This window comes from Solanum lycopersicum, chromosome 10 (assembly GCF_036512215.1).
Source record: "Solanum lycopersicum chromosome 10, SLM_r2.1".
Lineage (NCBI taxonomy): Eukaryota > Viridiplantae > Streptophyta > Magnoliopsida > Solanales > Solanaceae > Solanum > Solanum lycopersicum.
In genome coordinates, this window is record NC_090809.1 from 60447129 (window position 1) to 60463729 (window position 16601).

Below are 16601 nucleotides of genomic sequence, written 5' to 3' on the forward strand. Positions count from 1 at the left end.
AGCAAATGCATTATCCGAGAAGAAGTGGAGAAGGCCAGAAGAGGAGCTGGATCATCGACCTTTTAACTCCCCTGCGTGGGATTGATTTTATATGTGTATTTGCACTACATCCCCTTCCCAAGATATATCCCGTTTAATTTTGATTGTGTAATGAACGCTATGACATCTAGTGAAATTTGTTTCGGGGGTACAATTACTTATTTAAATGGCGCAATACATCCTTCAGATCGCTAGGCCTACCCTTGGCACAAAAGGGTCACATGCATGTTTAGGACACGATATATTTGTTTAAATGTTTATGTGTTATGTTGCTTTGATTGAGGATATCGTAAACCCACTCCTAGCCAAAATCCTAAAGAGTATACAGAAGCCAACATTACAATTGTCCGACCAAAATTCCCGAGTCTCAAGTTTCTCACACAAAATCCATACCATAAATCCTAAATACCGCTCTATCATCTCAGGAAAGTTGAATCACCGCTATGGACAAAGGCAAGAACGTCCAGACGGAGCTCACTGAGGAGGAATTGCGAAGAAAGATCGAGCGAGTCACTCGAGAGATTCAGAGGGTTAAGGAGGAAGGACTCAAAGTAGACGCGACCACGGCGATCTACAAAGCTGCGGTCACAACATTGGATGAAGATCTGGCGTCACAGATAAAGAGAAAGAAGGAGGTTGAGATGGAAACCGAAAGCCTAAGGAAAAGGTTGAACTTGCTTCGTTTGGAGATACACGAAGGAAAGGCGAGAGAGGCGAAGATAGATATCGAGACTGCTGTGTTGTTGGACAGAAACGCGGCGCTCGACGAGGAATTGGCGACCCATAGCGACCCAAAGGGCGGAAAATACCTCGCCCATGATCTGGGAGCAGATAACAGTGGCCCCGACCGTGAAGTGACTGAGGAGGATGATGAAGAAGAAATAGTCTACAAGCCTCCATTTCCGACTGTCTGAAAGGAAAGGAATGACGCAGCCACAAGACACGAAATCTCCGAATGTGGTCTTCTAGAAATCTCAATGTTGTTTTTTCAATTCCCTTGTAATCACAACGAAAGAATGAATGGAAAATTTTCATCCTAAAATCCGAACTACGTTGGGCCTGAATTCTCCCCGTGAGATACGTAGGCAGCCTTCCCGGCCCGGCCCCTATCACAGAAAATTTTCATTCTCCTCCATGTTTCGGAGATACGAAGATAAGATCAACGGACGTCGCAAAGCAGCTGCAAGAAGACCATAGCTCAACGTGATTCAGATTTCCCAAGATAGCGCCAAACAAACAAATTCCTGTTTGTTCAAAATATATATCCGTCCTTATTCGTGGGTTAAGATATCCTCAAACAAAACGACTTGTGTGCTTATCTGTTTTATGTGCGATATTATGCATTTTGTACTCTGGATATGCACTAACAAATTTGCCTTTGAGTTGTTTTTACCTCTCAGGTACCTTTTTACTGATCTGTGTCAATAAAGCTAGCAGATCATCCTTACTTCACCAGATCGAAAGGTCCTACAGATTCCTTCCCTCGATCAAATTCAGACAAAGGAAAAACAGTTATGGGAGACAACAATGACGAAGGGCATCTTACTGACGTTGTGGTGGCTCAGCCCACTGTAGTGGAACAGAACGAATTGATCATGCAGCTGATGCAACAGATTGCTGAAATGAAAGTTGAAATGCAACGGAGACAGGATGCGCCTCCACCTGGATTTGGTACTAATATTGCTGATGCAAGACCTCCGGTCTACTTCCCTTCATCAAACATAGATCCAACTCAGAACCAGCCTTCTACACCTGTGCATAATCCGTCTGTGATTGACCTCACAACCCAAAACCCTCAATACGCTTCTGCATCTTACCAAACTCCTTCACCTCTTCCAAATAACCACCCTCAAATACCACCCCATCCTCAGAATACTCAAACTGCCCCACTGCCACAAAATCAAAACCAAACTCAAACTGCCTTCAATACCCAAGCATTTCATCCGCATTTGAGTCAGAACACCAATCCTCAGGCCTACCCACAAAACTACCAGACCGCCCAAAACATTCCAAGTCCCTCTATAGCTCCGCCCCTACCAAAAAGAGCCACCTTCCAAGTTCCCGTTCCTGCCGAGCACGAGGTGCACGGTTCTGAGTTGGATCACTATGAAGAACAGGAAAGAGAATGGAAGGCGAAAGAAGAAGTGAAGATCGATATAAAGGAAGAAATCAAAAGGGCTATGAAAGAGCTGCAGTGCATCCCAGACGCCGTCGGACTTAGCTACGCAGAATTGTGCATCCATCCAGATTTGAACCTTCCCGAAGGTTTTAAAATTCCGAAGTTTGACACCTTCGGAGGAGTGGGCAATCCTATGGCGCATTTGAGAGCGTATTGTGACCAGCTCGTGGGAGTTGGCAGGGATGAGGCCTTGTTGATGCGGCTTTTCAGCCGAAGTCTGTGTGGAGAGGCCCTCGAGTGGTTTACTTCACATGAAACCAGGCAGTGGCCCAGTTGGAATGCATTGGCTAAGGACTTCATTGACCGATTCGCCTACAATGTTGAAATAGTGCCCGATCGGTATTCTCTAGAGAAGATGAAGCAGAAACCAACTGAAAGCTATAGGGAATTTGCCTATAGGTGGAGGAAAGAAGCGGCGAGGGTAAGGCCACCCATGACCGAGAAAGAGATTGTGGAAGTGTTCGTGCGGGTACAGGAGCCTGAGTACTATGATAGAATCATGTTGCTGGTCGGAGCTAAATTCGCTGAGATAGTCAAAGTCGGTGAGACTATCGAAGATGGTCTAAAATCGGGGAAGATAGCCCGTGTATCTGCGTCGCCTGGGTCTTCAGGATTGATAAGAAAGCGAAGAGAGGAAGTTGCCGCTGTCTCGTATGGGGGAAGAAAAACCCCTAGAAACCCGTCACATTCCCAAGATCGTTCCAGGCCTTCCCCAAAGTCCCACCGATCCAACTACCCACAACCCAATCATCCTAGTAACCACAATACTGTCCCCACCTATCAGAATGCTCAAATTTCGTCATACCAAAGTACACCCTCTAATCTCCAAAATTTTTCTCCCATATACCCAAATTACCCTCAACCATACCAGATCCCATCCCCTTATCAGAATATTGCTCCCAACTGTGCCAACGTACAGTCGAGCTACCGACCACCTCCGCCCACTTATCAAGTCCAAGCTCCATTATACCAGGACCCCCTCCCGAATTACCAAGCTCCAATGCCAAATTTCCAGGCAAACCCTTATCCCCGGAGCCAAGCTCCTCGTACAAATACCCCAAATTATCAGCGGGTGCCTCCCCCTCGGCAAAGCGGTTATGATACTTCCCGTCCGAGATTTGAAAAAAGGCCTTCAAGGAACTTTACCACACTTGCTGAAAGCTGGACCAAACTATTTGAGAGGCTAGCCGCAGATGGATACATCCACCCTGTGGGGCCCAAACCCGGGGATGTCAACTCAAAGTTCTACAGGCCAGATCAAAGGTGTGCTTATCATTCCAACAGTGTTGGACATGACACGGAAGATTGCATCAACCTTAAGCACAAAATCCAAGACCTGATCGATCAGGAGGTAGTTTCTCTTCAACCGGCAGTGCCAAACGTCAACACAAATCCGTTGCCGAATCATGGAGGTGACAACCTTAATATGATTGAAACGGATGAAGACGGGTGTGGAACAAAGATGATTACCCCTATTATGAATGAGGACTTGGAAAGGGCTGTCGCTTCTTTAAGTGTCAAAGAGAGGAGGAAGTTTGTTATTCTGACACCTGCAAAGGCTGTTGCCTTGGTGCCTTCGAAAACCCTCGTTAAGCCCAAATTTGTCATTGAAACTGCCGTGGCCCAAGGCATGACCAGGTCCGGAAGGTGCTACACTCCTGATGAGCTTGCTCTCGGAGGACAGAAGAAGGACCATGCTAAGAGGCCGATAAGCGAGGGGGAAGCAGAAGAATTCTGGAGAAGGATGCAACCGAAGGACTATTCCATCGTCAAACATTTAGAGAAGACTCCGGCTCAGATCTCCGTGTGGGCCTTGCTGATGAGCTCTCAGTCCCACAGGCAGGCCTTAATGAAAGCTCTTGATGATACATACGTACCCTCAGGTACAAGTAGTGATAACGTGGCCGCTATGATTCATCAAGTCATTCGGGGGCACCGGATCAGCTTTTGTGACGATGAGTTGCCAGTCGAAGGAAGATCCCACAACAAAGCGCTACACATTACCGTGATATGTCGTGGAAAGGTTGTCAACTGTGTTTTGGTAGATGATGGGTCCGGTTTGAATATTTGCCCATTGACGACGTTGAGGCAACTAAATTTTGACCTTGGGAAACTGGAGCAGAATCAGGTCAATGTAAGGGCATTTGATGGTGTGCAAAGAGACACCTTGGGGGCTGTGACTTTGACCCTTCAAATGGGCCCCGCAGAGTTCAGTGCGCAATTCCAAGTATTGGACATAGACACTAGCTACAACCTTCTTTTGGGAAGGCCGTTTATCCACATGGCTGGAGCCGTCCCCTCTACTCTCCATCAGATGATGAAACTTGTGTGGAAAAATGAAGAGTTAGTGATTCACGGCGAGGGAAGTCGCTCGGGCAAGCAGGTGTCGGTCATTGATGAGATGCCGCAAGGCGCAGACTTTTACACGGTGGAGCTGGTGAATGCCACCAACCAAGATTTGGCCCTCAACTCCATGCCAACCGTGTACAAAATGATAGCCACGGTGATGCTGCAAAATGGGTTCGAGCCAGGTTTCGGATTGGGAAGAGATTCCCAAGGAATTATCGAGCCTGTTCCGGTCTTTGCTCAGGGGTTGAAGTATGGTTTGGGGTACATCCCCACAGATGATGATATGAAGATGAAGAGGAGGAGGGATCAAGAGTTGACTAAGCCGATCCCGTATCTCTATCACTCCTTTCCAGTTCGGGAGCACGCCGAGCCTGAAGACGACGGGGAAGGAATCTGTGACCTGTTCAAGGAGATCAATGCCGTCATAGAGGAGGAGGCTGAGCCAGCTGGCTTTCGCGATGCTGAACCGGGGGAGATGCTGAAGAATTGGACGTCCACACCAATCCTGATGTCCCGAACTTTTGGGTAGAAAGGAATTACTTTGTGCATGCCAAAATCGGTGGTCGTTCGGAAGAGGCCCGAGACCCACCATTTCTGCATTTTCTTGATTTTGAATTTTGTTATGATTGTTTAAAGGGCGACGTGGCCTTGTGCCATGACCCAACTTTGCATCTTGATTCAATTTAAATGAAAGCCTCCTTATTTTGACTTTGTTTGTTCGATTGCTTGTTATGTTTTACTTTTCTAATTTTGTCTGTTTATGATTTCAGTAACGTAAGTTACAAACCTGCCAACGTCATGTCATGTCATGAGCTAAACGAACAAAATGAGGTAAATGACGATGAGGCTGACGACTACGACGAAGAAAGTGGGGAACCAGACTATGTAGTAGAAGAGTTTCGACAGTTCGAGAATCAACATAAACCGAATCTGGAGGAAACAGAGACGGTAAATTTGGGAGATTCAGAATGTGTCAAAGAGGTTAAGATCAGCACTCACCTGAATGAAACTCAGAAGGAGAGCCTGATTCATTTGCTTGCCGAATACAGCGATGTGTTTGTTTGGGAGGTCAGTGACATGCAGGGGCTGAGTACCGATGTCGTATCTCATAAGCTGCCTATCAACCCAGGGTTCGAGCCAGTGAAGCAAAAGACTCGGAAATTCAAGCCTGAGTTGAGTTTGAAGATTAAGGAGGAAATCACCAAGCAGATAGAGTCCCGGTTGGTAGAAGTAACGCAATATCCCACCTGGTTGGCGAATGTCGTTCCGGTCGCCAAGAAAGATGGAAAAATCAGGATTTGCGTTGATTACAGAGATCTCAACAAGGCTAGTCCAAAGGATAATTTCCCGTTGCCAAATATCCATATTCTGATTGATAACTGTGCCAAACATGAGATGCAGTCATTTGTGGATTGTTACGCGGGTTATCACCAGATTCTGATGGATGGAGAAGACGCGGAGAAAACGGCCTTCATCACACCTTGGGGGGTATATCACTACAGGGTGATGCCGTTTGGGCTCAAAAACGCCGGTGCCACTTACATGAGAGCCATGATGACTATCTTCCACGACATGATTCACAAGGAAATTGAAGTGTACGTGGACGACGTCATAATTAAATCCCGCGAGAGTTCGGATCATTTGACACACCTGCGAAAATTCTTTGAACGTTTGCGTAGGTACAACTTGAAGCTAAATCCCGCCAAGTGTGCTTTTGGAGTCCCAGCTGGGAAATTGTTAGGGTTTATAGTCAGCAGAAGAGGTATTGAGCTCGACCCTTCCAAGATCAAAGCAATTCAGGAGTTACCTCCGCCGAAGACGAGAAAAGAGGTGATGAGCTTCTTAGGGAGGTTAAACTATATCAGTCGCTTTATAGCACAATCGACGGTGGTATGTGAGCCTATCTTCAAGTTGCTGAAGAAAGATGCCCCAACTAAGTGGACTGAGGAGTGCCAGACCGCTTTCGACGCTATCAAGAGCTACTTGTCTAACCCACCAGTATTGGTTCCTCCACGAGAAGGGAGTCCTTTGTTGCTATATTTGTCTGTCTCGGATAACGCCTTTGGATGTGTACTTGGTCAACACGACGAGACAGGGAAGAAGGAAAAAGCTATCTACTACATCAGCAAGAAGTTTACTCCGTACGAGTCTCGTTACACTTTGCTGGAAAGAACATGCTGTGCTCTGACATGGCTTGCCCAGAAGCTGAGGCACTATTTGTCTTCGTATACTACATATCTTATCTCCAGAATGGATCCATTGAAGTATATTTTCCAGAAAGCGATGCCGACCGGGAAGCTGGCTAAATGGCAAATGCTGTTGAGTGAGTTTGACATCGTGTACGTGACTCAGAAGGCAATAAAAGCACAAGCTTTGGCTGATCATCTTGCGGAAAATCCCGTTGATGAAGAGTATGAACCTCTCAAGACATATTTTCACGATGAAGAAGTGTCATTTGTGGGTGAAGATATCTCTGAAGTTTATCCAGGTTGGAGATTATTCTTTGATGGAGCGGTGAATCACCAGGGTAAAGGTGTTGGAGCAGTCTTGGTATCAGAATCTGGTCAGCACTATCCTATGGCGGCTAAGCTACGGTTCAACTGCACAAACAACATGGCTGAGTATGAAGCTTGCATTCTCGGTTTGAAAATGGCCGTTGACATGAATGTTTACGAGTTACTGGTTATTGGAGATTCAGACCTCTTGATCCATCAGGTTCAAGGAGAATGGGCTGTGAAGAACCCAAAGATTGTACCTTATGTACAATATGTGCAAAACCTGTGTAAAAGGTTTCGCAAGATCGAGTTCAGACATACTCCCCGAATACAGAATGAATTAGCTGATGCTCTTGCCACCATCGCTTCAATGATCAAACATCCAGATATTGATTACATCGACCCGCTGGATATAGATTTGAAGGAGCACCCAGTCCATTGTTCACACGTGGAATCAGAACCAGATGGTTTGCCTTGGTACTTCGACATAAAGAGGTATTTGGAGTCTGGGACATATCCAGAAGACGCCACATCTAATCAAAAGAAGTCGATACGTCGTATGGCTCTCAATTTCTTTTTGAATGGAGAAGTCCTTTACAGGAGGACTCCAGATTTGGGTCTTTTGAGATGCGTGGATGCTGCTGAAGCCGTGAGGCTTATTGAACAGATACATGCTGGAGTCTGTGGCACACATATGAACGGGCTTACCTTGGCAAGAAAAGTCCTTCGAGCCGGTTACTTCTGGATGACTATGGAGAACGACTGTTGCAAATTCATGCAAAAATGCCATAAATGTCAAGTGCACGGAGATTTGATAAGGGTGCCACCTCACGAACTCAATGCTATGAGTTCACCTTGGCCATTTGTAGCTTGGGGAATGGATGTCATCGGTCCTATAGAACCGGCCGCTTCCAATGGACACAGATTTATTTTGGTTGCCATCGATTATTTCACCAAATGGGTGGAAGCAGCCTCTTACAAATCGGTAACCAAGAAAGTGGTGGCCGACTTTGTCCGCAACAATTTGATCTGCCGATTTGGAGTTCCAGAATCCGTCATCACTGATAACGGTGCAAATCTCAACAGTCATCTGATGAAAGAGATATGTGAACAATTTAAGATTATCCACCGAAGGTCAACTGCTTATCGCCCTCAAATGAACGGAGCTGTAGAGGCCGCCAACAAGAACATCAAGAAGATTCTGAGGAAAATGATTGACAAGCAGCGGGGTTGGCATGAAATGTTGCCATATGCTCTACTGGGTTATCGAACGACGGTCAGAACATCAACTGGGGCTACTCCATACTTGCTAGTATACGGAACAGAAGCAGTCGTACCTGTCGAAGTCGAGATACCGTCACTGAGGATCATCCAAGAAGCCGAGCTAAGTAATGCTGAGTGGGTTAGCAAACGGATTGATCAACTAGCCTTGATTGATGAAAAGAGGATGGTTGCTGTTTGTCATGGCCAGTTGTATAGACAAAGAATGACTCGCGCTTTTCACAAAAGAGTAAGAGCCAGAAATTTTGAAGTTGGTCAGTTGGTTCTTAAGCGTATTTTTCCTCATCAAGACGAGTACAAAGGAAAGTTCGCACCAAACAGGCAAGGTCCTTACATGGTCCGCAAAGTACTATCTGGAGGTGCTTTAGTCTTGTCAGAGATGGATGGCGCTGTGTGGCCCAAACCTATCAACTCAGATGCTGTCAAGAGATATTACGCGTGAAGTTCGTTTTGCATTTCCCATCATTTACTTGTAATCTTCTGTTTGCTTGTATTTGTTCGAACTTGAATTCTTATCCCTCTTGTAACGAACTACGTCTGACCTGAATTCTCGAGAATGAGATACGTAGGCGGCCTATGTCGGCTTCGGTCACCCCATTTACCCCCCTTTACTATTTCTTTGTACCTGAACTACGTTCGACCTGAATTCTCAAGAATGAGATACGTAGGCGGCCTTTGTCGGCTTCGGTCGGTTTCTTTGTAAATTTTATTCTTGTTAACCTTTAAGGGGAACTACGTTTGACCTGATTCCTGCCTCAACGGGATACGTAGGCGCCACAAGGGCTCGGTCATACCTCTCGTAAGATTTCTATTTCCCCCTCTACAGTAGAAACTGGGACAAAATTTTTGAGAGGGACTCAAAAATTCTCCAAAAGGAACCTTCTCCTCAGCGGATCAAACTAAAGACATTTCGAGTTTGCGACTGGGACAGAATTTTTGAGAAGATCTCAAAAATTCCGAGATTTGTTCGGTTACAATGGAAAGATGAACAAGATACTAAACTGGGACAGAAATTTTGAGGATGGCCTCAAAATTTCGTCATGGGACTTCCCCACAAGTCCGGAATGCCTCTGAAATTCATTCGACAAGCGTCGGACTCAAAGAAGCTCGTTAAGCCTGACATGACATGACTTGGCATTGACTTTTTCGAGATACTATTTCTTAAAAAATTTCTTGCTTCTCTTAAAAATTTCCCTTTTATATTTCATCTGTTTTGGCATAAGATATTTTCTTATCTATCAAGAGTCGGGAAACCGAGAAATCAACCGAGGACGGCAAGACAAGGAGCAAACAATCGAAGGGATCGACACAGATCAGTATGTTTAAAACTGACAATTTTTCTGTGGATGCAGGTTTATAGCTTCACTTCGAAATCGGCCGAATTCTTCCGACTGATGAATACGGAGAAGGAGAAAACTATCTCCAAAGCCGGTGATTTTATTGAAAGCAAGAAGCATTTCATATCTTTATGCCAAGATGCTTGTGAATGTGTTTGTTTATTTCAAGCCATTCCCCAATACATGAAATTTACAAAGTGCCTGGCCTGATTCAAAGGTAGATCAAAAGGAATCTTAGCGAAGATTTCACGATTTCTATAGAAGACGCTATTTGCATCGCGTTATCAAAGCAAGATGATTATTGTCGATCAAGACAATGCATTACCTCAGAAGAGACAGCTATGCAATTATTATTTTTATCATTATCGATCAAGTCGATATATTATTTGGAGGTCGTCTTGCCGTTACTATTCACGGGGGTAATATAAATAATTATGTACGACGAGAAGATTTCATGCCTCGTCGGAATTTATACATCGCGAGAAGAATTTATGCCTCGCTGGAATTCATGCATCGCGGAATCATGCATCGCGGAAATCATGCATCGCGAGTCAATAATCATGCATGACGAGAAGATTTCATGCCTCGTCGAAATTTATACATCGCGAGAAGAATTTATGCCTCGCTGGAATTCATGCATCGCGGAATCATGCATCGCGGAATCATGCATCGCGGAAATCATGCATCGCGAGTCAATGATCATGCATGACGAGAAGATTTCATGCCTCGTCGAAATTTATACATCGCGAGAAGAATTTATGCCTCGCTGGAATTCATGCATCGCGGAATCATGCAACACGGAAATCATGCATCGCGAGTCAATAATCATGCATGACGAGAAGATTTCATGCCTCGTCGAAATTTATACATCGCGAGAAGAATTTATGCCTCGCTGGAATTCATGCATCGCGGAATCATGCATCGCGGAAATCATGCATCGCGAGTCAATGATCATGCATGACGAGAAGATTTCATGCCTCGTCGAAATTTATACATCGCGAGAAGAATTTATGCCTCGCTGGAATTCATGCATCGCGGAATCATGCATCGCGGAAATCATGCATCGCGAGTCAATAATCATGCATGATGAGAAGATTTCATGCCTCGTCAAAATTTATACATCGCGAGAAGAATTTATGCCTCGCTGGAATTCATGCATCGCGGAATCATGCATCGCGGAAATCATGCATCGCGAGTCAATAATCATGCATGACGAGAAGATTTCATGCCTCGTCGAAATTTATACATCGCGAGAAGAATTTATGCCTCGCTGGAATTCATGCATCGCGGAATCATGCATCGCGGAAATCATGCATCGCGAGTCAATGATCATGCATGACGAGAAGATTTCATGCCTCGTCGAAATTTATACATCGCGAGAAGAATTTATGCCTCGCTGGAATTCATGCATCGCGGGATCATGCATCGCGGAAATCATGCATCGCGAGTCAATAATCATGCATGACGAGAAGATTTCATGCCTCGTCGAAATTTATACATCGCGAGAAGAATTTATGCCTCACTGGAATCATGCATCGCGAAAATCATGCATCGCGAGTCAATAATCATGCATGACGAGAAGATTTCATGCCTCGTCGAAATTTATACATCGCGAGAAGAATTTATGCCTCGCTGGAATTCATGCATCGCGGAATCATGCATCGCGGAAATCATGCATCGCGAGTCAATAATTATGCACGACGAGAAGATTTCATGCCTCGTCAAAATTTATGCACGACGAGAAGAATTCATGCCTCGTCAAAATTTGCACATCGCAAGAAGATTTTATTCTTCGCTGAAAGTTATGCATCGCGAGAAGATTCATATCTCGCGGGAATTTACGTATCGCGGGAAGATATTCATGGCCCGCAAGAGGACGTACTTGGATAAAGAAAGAGCAATACTCATCCATTGGCCTCGACTGCATTCTGTCATTTCTTATAAAAATAAACATCATGGAGAGCATCGAAGATGACAACAAAAGAAGCATCAATGTCGCATCAGCATTTATTTATTTATTTCAACATCAAGTATGGAATACATTGAAGATGATATTGCAAAATACAAGGCATAAGCTTTATTTGCTGGACGTCAGACCGATCGAGTCGACGTCGAACATGGAAGAGAACAATGAAGTGTCGACATGGTAAAAGACACTGTCTCCCATCCTAATTGCATTTTAAGCTGACGAGTTTTATCTCAGTCTTTGTCGAGAGCATCCAAAAGGATGAATTCTCCAAAAATCACAGGTGCGGACGACATCAAAAAGGATGCAGCACAACGTGGAACTTTTTCTTAGCAGCGAACTGGGACATAGTCCAAAGAGGAATGTAAAACTCTTAGGACGCGAGCAGAGGAGCGACTTCCACTACAATCGAACCACCCTCTCGAGGCTTACGGGTTTTCTCTAGTTCTGTCAGTTTCTGTCTCGCTTTCGAAAGTTTTGTTTTACCGGAAGCAAGTTTCCAATCTGAGTGACAATACGCCAAAAGAGTTGGAAATTATGTCCGTGTAAGTTCTTAATTATGGGTGTGAAGCGCGCCACATTCATGGCTAAGAGGTTACAAGCCTCTTTTTTTCATACTCGTTTAATGTGTCACTCGTCCAAAACCGAAGGTTAGCTAGCATAATAGTTTTCCTTTTCCAACGATCGAGTCGAACTACACACAGCCTGATTCCGAAGGTTTAAGGGTATGTAGGCGGATTCAATGTTGAAAACTCGGCTGTATTCCAACATTCGCTCTCGAATTCTATTCTCGAGCATTTCGATACCTTCATAATTCGGTGTCGAGGTGGCTTTTGATTCTTTGAAATCGTGCGGTAAATCAAGCTTATCGAACTACAAGTGGCCTGAATTCTCATATAGCTTGAGATATGTAGGAGACCCGTTTGCAAGGGTTCGGCCATGATTCCTAAACTCTTTGTCAAATCCTTCTTCTTAAAAGCGAATGGAGGTCGGTCAAAATTGGTTTGGTCAATTTCATTTTCCTCGAGTTGCTTGCATCAACCAAAGTAAAATGAGGGACAGTTGTTGACACCCAATTTTGACCCACGTCGGTAGAAATTAATTATCGAGCTTCCTAAATTTTCCAAATAATTCAGATTAATTAGTTTTATAATTTTGCAAAAAATATAACGATTTAACGTTTACATAGTGGTGTATATAGCCGGTATATCTTGTGTATATTCTAAACCAACCCAACTTCCCCCCATCAGCCCACACCCCTCCTCTTCCAAGCCAGGCCCAAGTTCCCTTCAGGCCCAAACGTTCCCAATTCTCCCACTTCTCTTCCTAAAATCGGCCCAACACCCAAAATTCCCCTCAACCCAACCCAATTCAAACCCAACATTCCCCTCAACCCAACCCAATTCAAACCCAACCACCCAAAAACCACCCAAAAACCCGACCCAACACCTGACCCAACCCCAATAACCCGTTTTTCCCCCCCCTTTCTTCTTCAGCCCCATTCAATCAACAGAAACCCAGAACAACAAACGAAACCCGGAAAACCCCCGCGTCTTCCCCACGCTCTCTCGCTCTCTCCCTCATCTCCCCACGCTCTCGTCTCCCTCACGCGTCTCTTCCCCTACGCAACACAGCCAATAATTCCCAGAAAGAAACGCGACAAACTCCCCTGAAATCGCGCGATTCTCAGATCGAAAATCCCCAGAAAACAGACGCGACCTCTCCTCATCGCGTCTCTCCCTCACGTCCTCTCTCCTCTCCTTCCCTCTCTCCCGCGTCTCCCCCACGCTCGCTCTCTCCTTCCCCTCTCGACAGAGACCCATACCCTGCCGCTGTCGAGCAGGTCTGCAACACGCAAGTCGTCGCTGTCGAGTAGGTCTGCGAGGTGTCAATTTCATCCTCTCCAACACGCCTGGCCATGTGGGTTTTGACCCAAAGGGATTTCGATTTTGAGTTCAAAAAATGGGCGAAAAATCGTATCACCGACCCTACATAAACCCCTCCCATCTTCATAAAAGAGGAGGGTTTTTTTTCACGAAAGAGGGGGATTTTTTCATCGAAATTCGAAAAAAGTAGAACTTGGGTTGGACATTTGGTCAAAATTAAGGCTGAATCTTTGGTCGAAACTTTTGGAAGCAATTTGAGGTTGGAGATTTCTGGACGAGAAGAAACTGTTTCATCGAGTGTCGTTGCGACGTTCTTGTTCGAGCGAGCGAAGCAGAGGGTGATTTCGAGTTCGTGATAGTGGTGCTCCGCCTGCTCGCTGTCCCTGTTTCGCTGCACTTAAAGAGGTAACACCCATCTTGACCCTCGACTCTTAGTTGTATTTGCTGTTTGTACGTTAGTGTTTAGGTTGGTCCTAGCTGCTGTGAATTTGTTGTATTGCAGAAGTTGTTTGAAATTTGTGGTTTTGTCTTGTCTTCGCTTGATTTTGTCGCAACTTCCTGAATTTGATAAAGTTTTAAAGGGAACGAACGGTGTGTTTGGGGTATTTCGATCCGCCGAGTCTGTTTCTGCTCGTTTCCTGCTTCTTCCTCCTGTTTGTATTCGTACATGAATTAGTCTAAGGGAATCCTTCGTTATTCTGCTTATAATGAGTTGTAGATGTTACCCGTTTGGTCGAAGTGAAATCCAATTTCACTTCAAACTCTTCTGTCATCATCTTTATTGTTATTTCTTCTTTTGTTTTTCTTTCACTTTGATGTCAAAATGATGTGATGATGGGTTCGACAGAAGCGAAGTAGTGCATTGAATGATAATAGTGATGTCTTATTTTGGAGTTTTGTCCTTTTTCTTTGTTGTTAGTTCGACAAGTCAAATTTTAAATTCAAAGATTGCCATATACATGCCTTGTTCTGTGAAATTGAAAGTTCATTGTTTGGTTGGGTAAGTAAAATCGCCTCAATATAGTTATTTACCTTGGGTCGACTCGCATTTGTCATTACTTTTCTCTTCTGTCGTCTCTTTCATGTTGCGCTAGTCTGACCTTTCTTGTTACATGTTGTCGTGTGTCTATTGATCCGATTAGATACTATCCATGGATATGCATTTTCTATTAAGTTAGTTTGTTTTCTTGTATATGTGCCCGTTGAATCGAATATTAATTCCTTTTGTTTATTGTGTGGCATGTAAAATCCGTTTGAGTTCACCACGAACTCTCCTTCTCCGTATCTCGAGAGAGTCGTAAAGACTCATAGTCTTTTACCAAGCAAGACAACCTTAAGAGAGGCGTACAAGTCATGAAGTTGGAAGGAGAATCCAAAGTGGATTAGAAGACGTTTCTTTATTTTATTTCCGTATTTTATTTTGTAATGGGCATAAGCCCTTGTCATTTTCCTTTCCTTATTCCTCTTATATTTTATCTTGTAATGTTTAGACTAGGACAGGTGGCAAAATGGGTCGAAACACCCAAAAACAGGTGGGTCCAAAACTCGGTCAAGGTGAACAGTACCCGAGTTTGGACCCAAAAATCTCTCTCTCTCTCTCTCTCCTTATTACTTGCTTATGTGCGTTGTTTAAAGTATCGTTAGTGTTAGGACTAGAAAAATCCAAATCTCCTTCGAAACGCCTTTCTATTTTATCAAGCTAAAACTAAGTCTTAAAATATTGGACGTTTCAAATTCACTAGTTCGTTTAGAGTTTAAAATTTAAAAAGTTTAACTTTAAAAGAATCTCAAAAACAATAAGTATTTCAACTTTTAGATTTGTCCAAATAAAACTCTAATAAAGGTTCAACTTCAAATTCGCAAAAGGTTAAAAAGTAGTCAAATAAGTTAATCGTCGGAAAACCGTATTTAACGGAGTGTCTTAGGTGCCTTACACCTTCCTAAGACACTAATAAGAATCCCGAACCCTTAAAAAATGTTTCAAAACAATTGTTCTGTTTAGGTTGTTTAGAAACAAAGTTTTCTTGATTTTTCTTAAAAATTAAGTGGCGACTCCTAAAAGTCGAAAAACAAACTCTTTTCGAAAATCACCCCCTTTTTTCGGTAAAACAATTACACCAAGAACAACAATAATTCAGTGTAATTTCACGTACCGACCTAAACCCTAATAGTGTGTAAAGTTAGATCCTTTGTTTGGAATATTCTAGGAACAAAAAAAAGCATTTAAAAAAATAAATAAACAAGAAGAATCCAACTCTAAAGCAATGACTTTTCAATACCCTTTGAGGGTGTCTAATTTTTTTTCTATAAATAAGTGAAATACTCATCATAATTTTTAACACAACAAAAAAAAACACAATTTTTTTTTTAATTAGCTCTTTGATGGCTGGTCTTCAATACAAATTTTTTCCAACAGATTTTTTCTTCCCAATTCAAAAAACAGTTAGTGGAGAAAACACATCAAAGCAAAATCTCTTAATCAAGATTAGAAATAATGATGAGTCCTTAATTGAGGAATCAAAGGGCAAAATTGTCATTAACAACAACAAGAAGAATCTCAAAGCTATTTCTTCATCTTCATTAGCTTTGATTTCTGTGCCAAAACAGAAGAAAGATCAAGATTAATCAACTGATTATTCTTTTAATCATATAGTAATTAATTGTATGATTAAGAATAATCTTGTTCTCTTTGCTATCTTTTCTCCTATTTTTTTTTCTTTGAGTTTAATAAATATTTAGGAGGCTTTTGGGAAAAGTTATTAGATTTTGTTTGATGTATTATATAAGTTTGCAATTCAATAAGACAGGAACAATAGTTTCTATGATCATATCTATTTTTTCATGGCTTGTCAATTTATTTATTTATTTATTTGCTATTTTTTGGTAGAATTATTGGAGTTTTACTCATTTGAATGATGTGAAAATATTACTAAAAAGAAAATGGAAGTAGCATGAATGATGAATAAAGTAGATATCTATATCCAAGAATTCTGATGATTTCTCACATATTTCTCAATAGTTCGAGATTGATTTATAGTGTAAATATTGATCGTTATATCGGTCAAATTA

The 16601-nt window shown here is 43.1% G+C and overlaps 1 protein-coding gene across 1 annotated transcript; it reads left to right on the forward strand.

Annotated features, from left to right (window-relative positions):
• Positions 1 to 482: 482 nt before the first annotated feature.
• LOC104644427 (uncharacterized) lies at positions 483 to 8798 on the forward strand. The gene is made up of 4 exons (XM_069290072.1): positions 483 to 947; positions 1470 to 5092; positions 5338 to 7529; positions 7584 to 8798. Exons 1-4 carry the CDS (start codon positions 483 to 485, stop codon positions 8783 to 8785), a joined length of 7482 nt encoding a protein of 2493 aa, XP_069146173.1. The 3' UTR covers positions 8786 to 8798.
• Positions 8799 to 16601: the final 7803 nt, after the last annotated feature.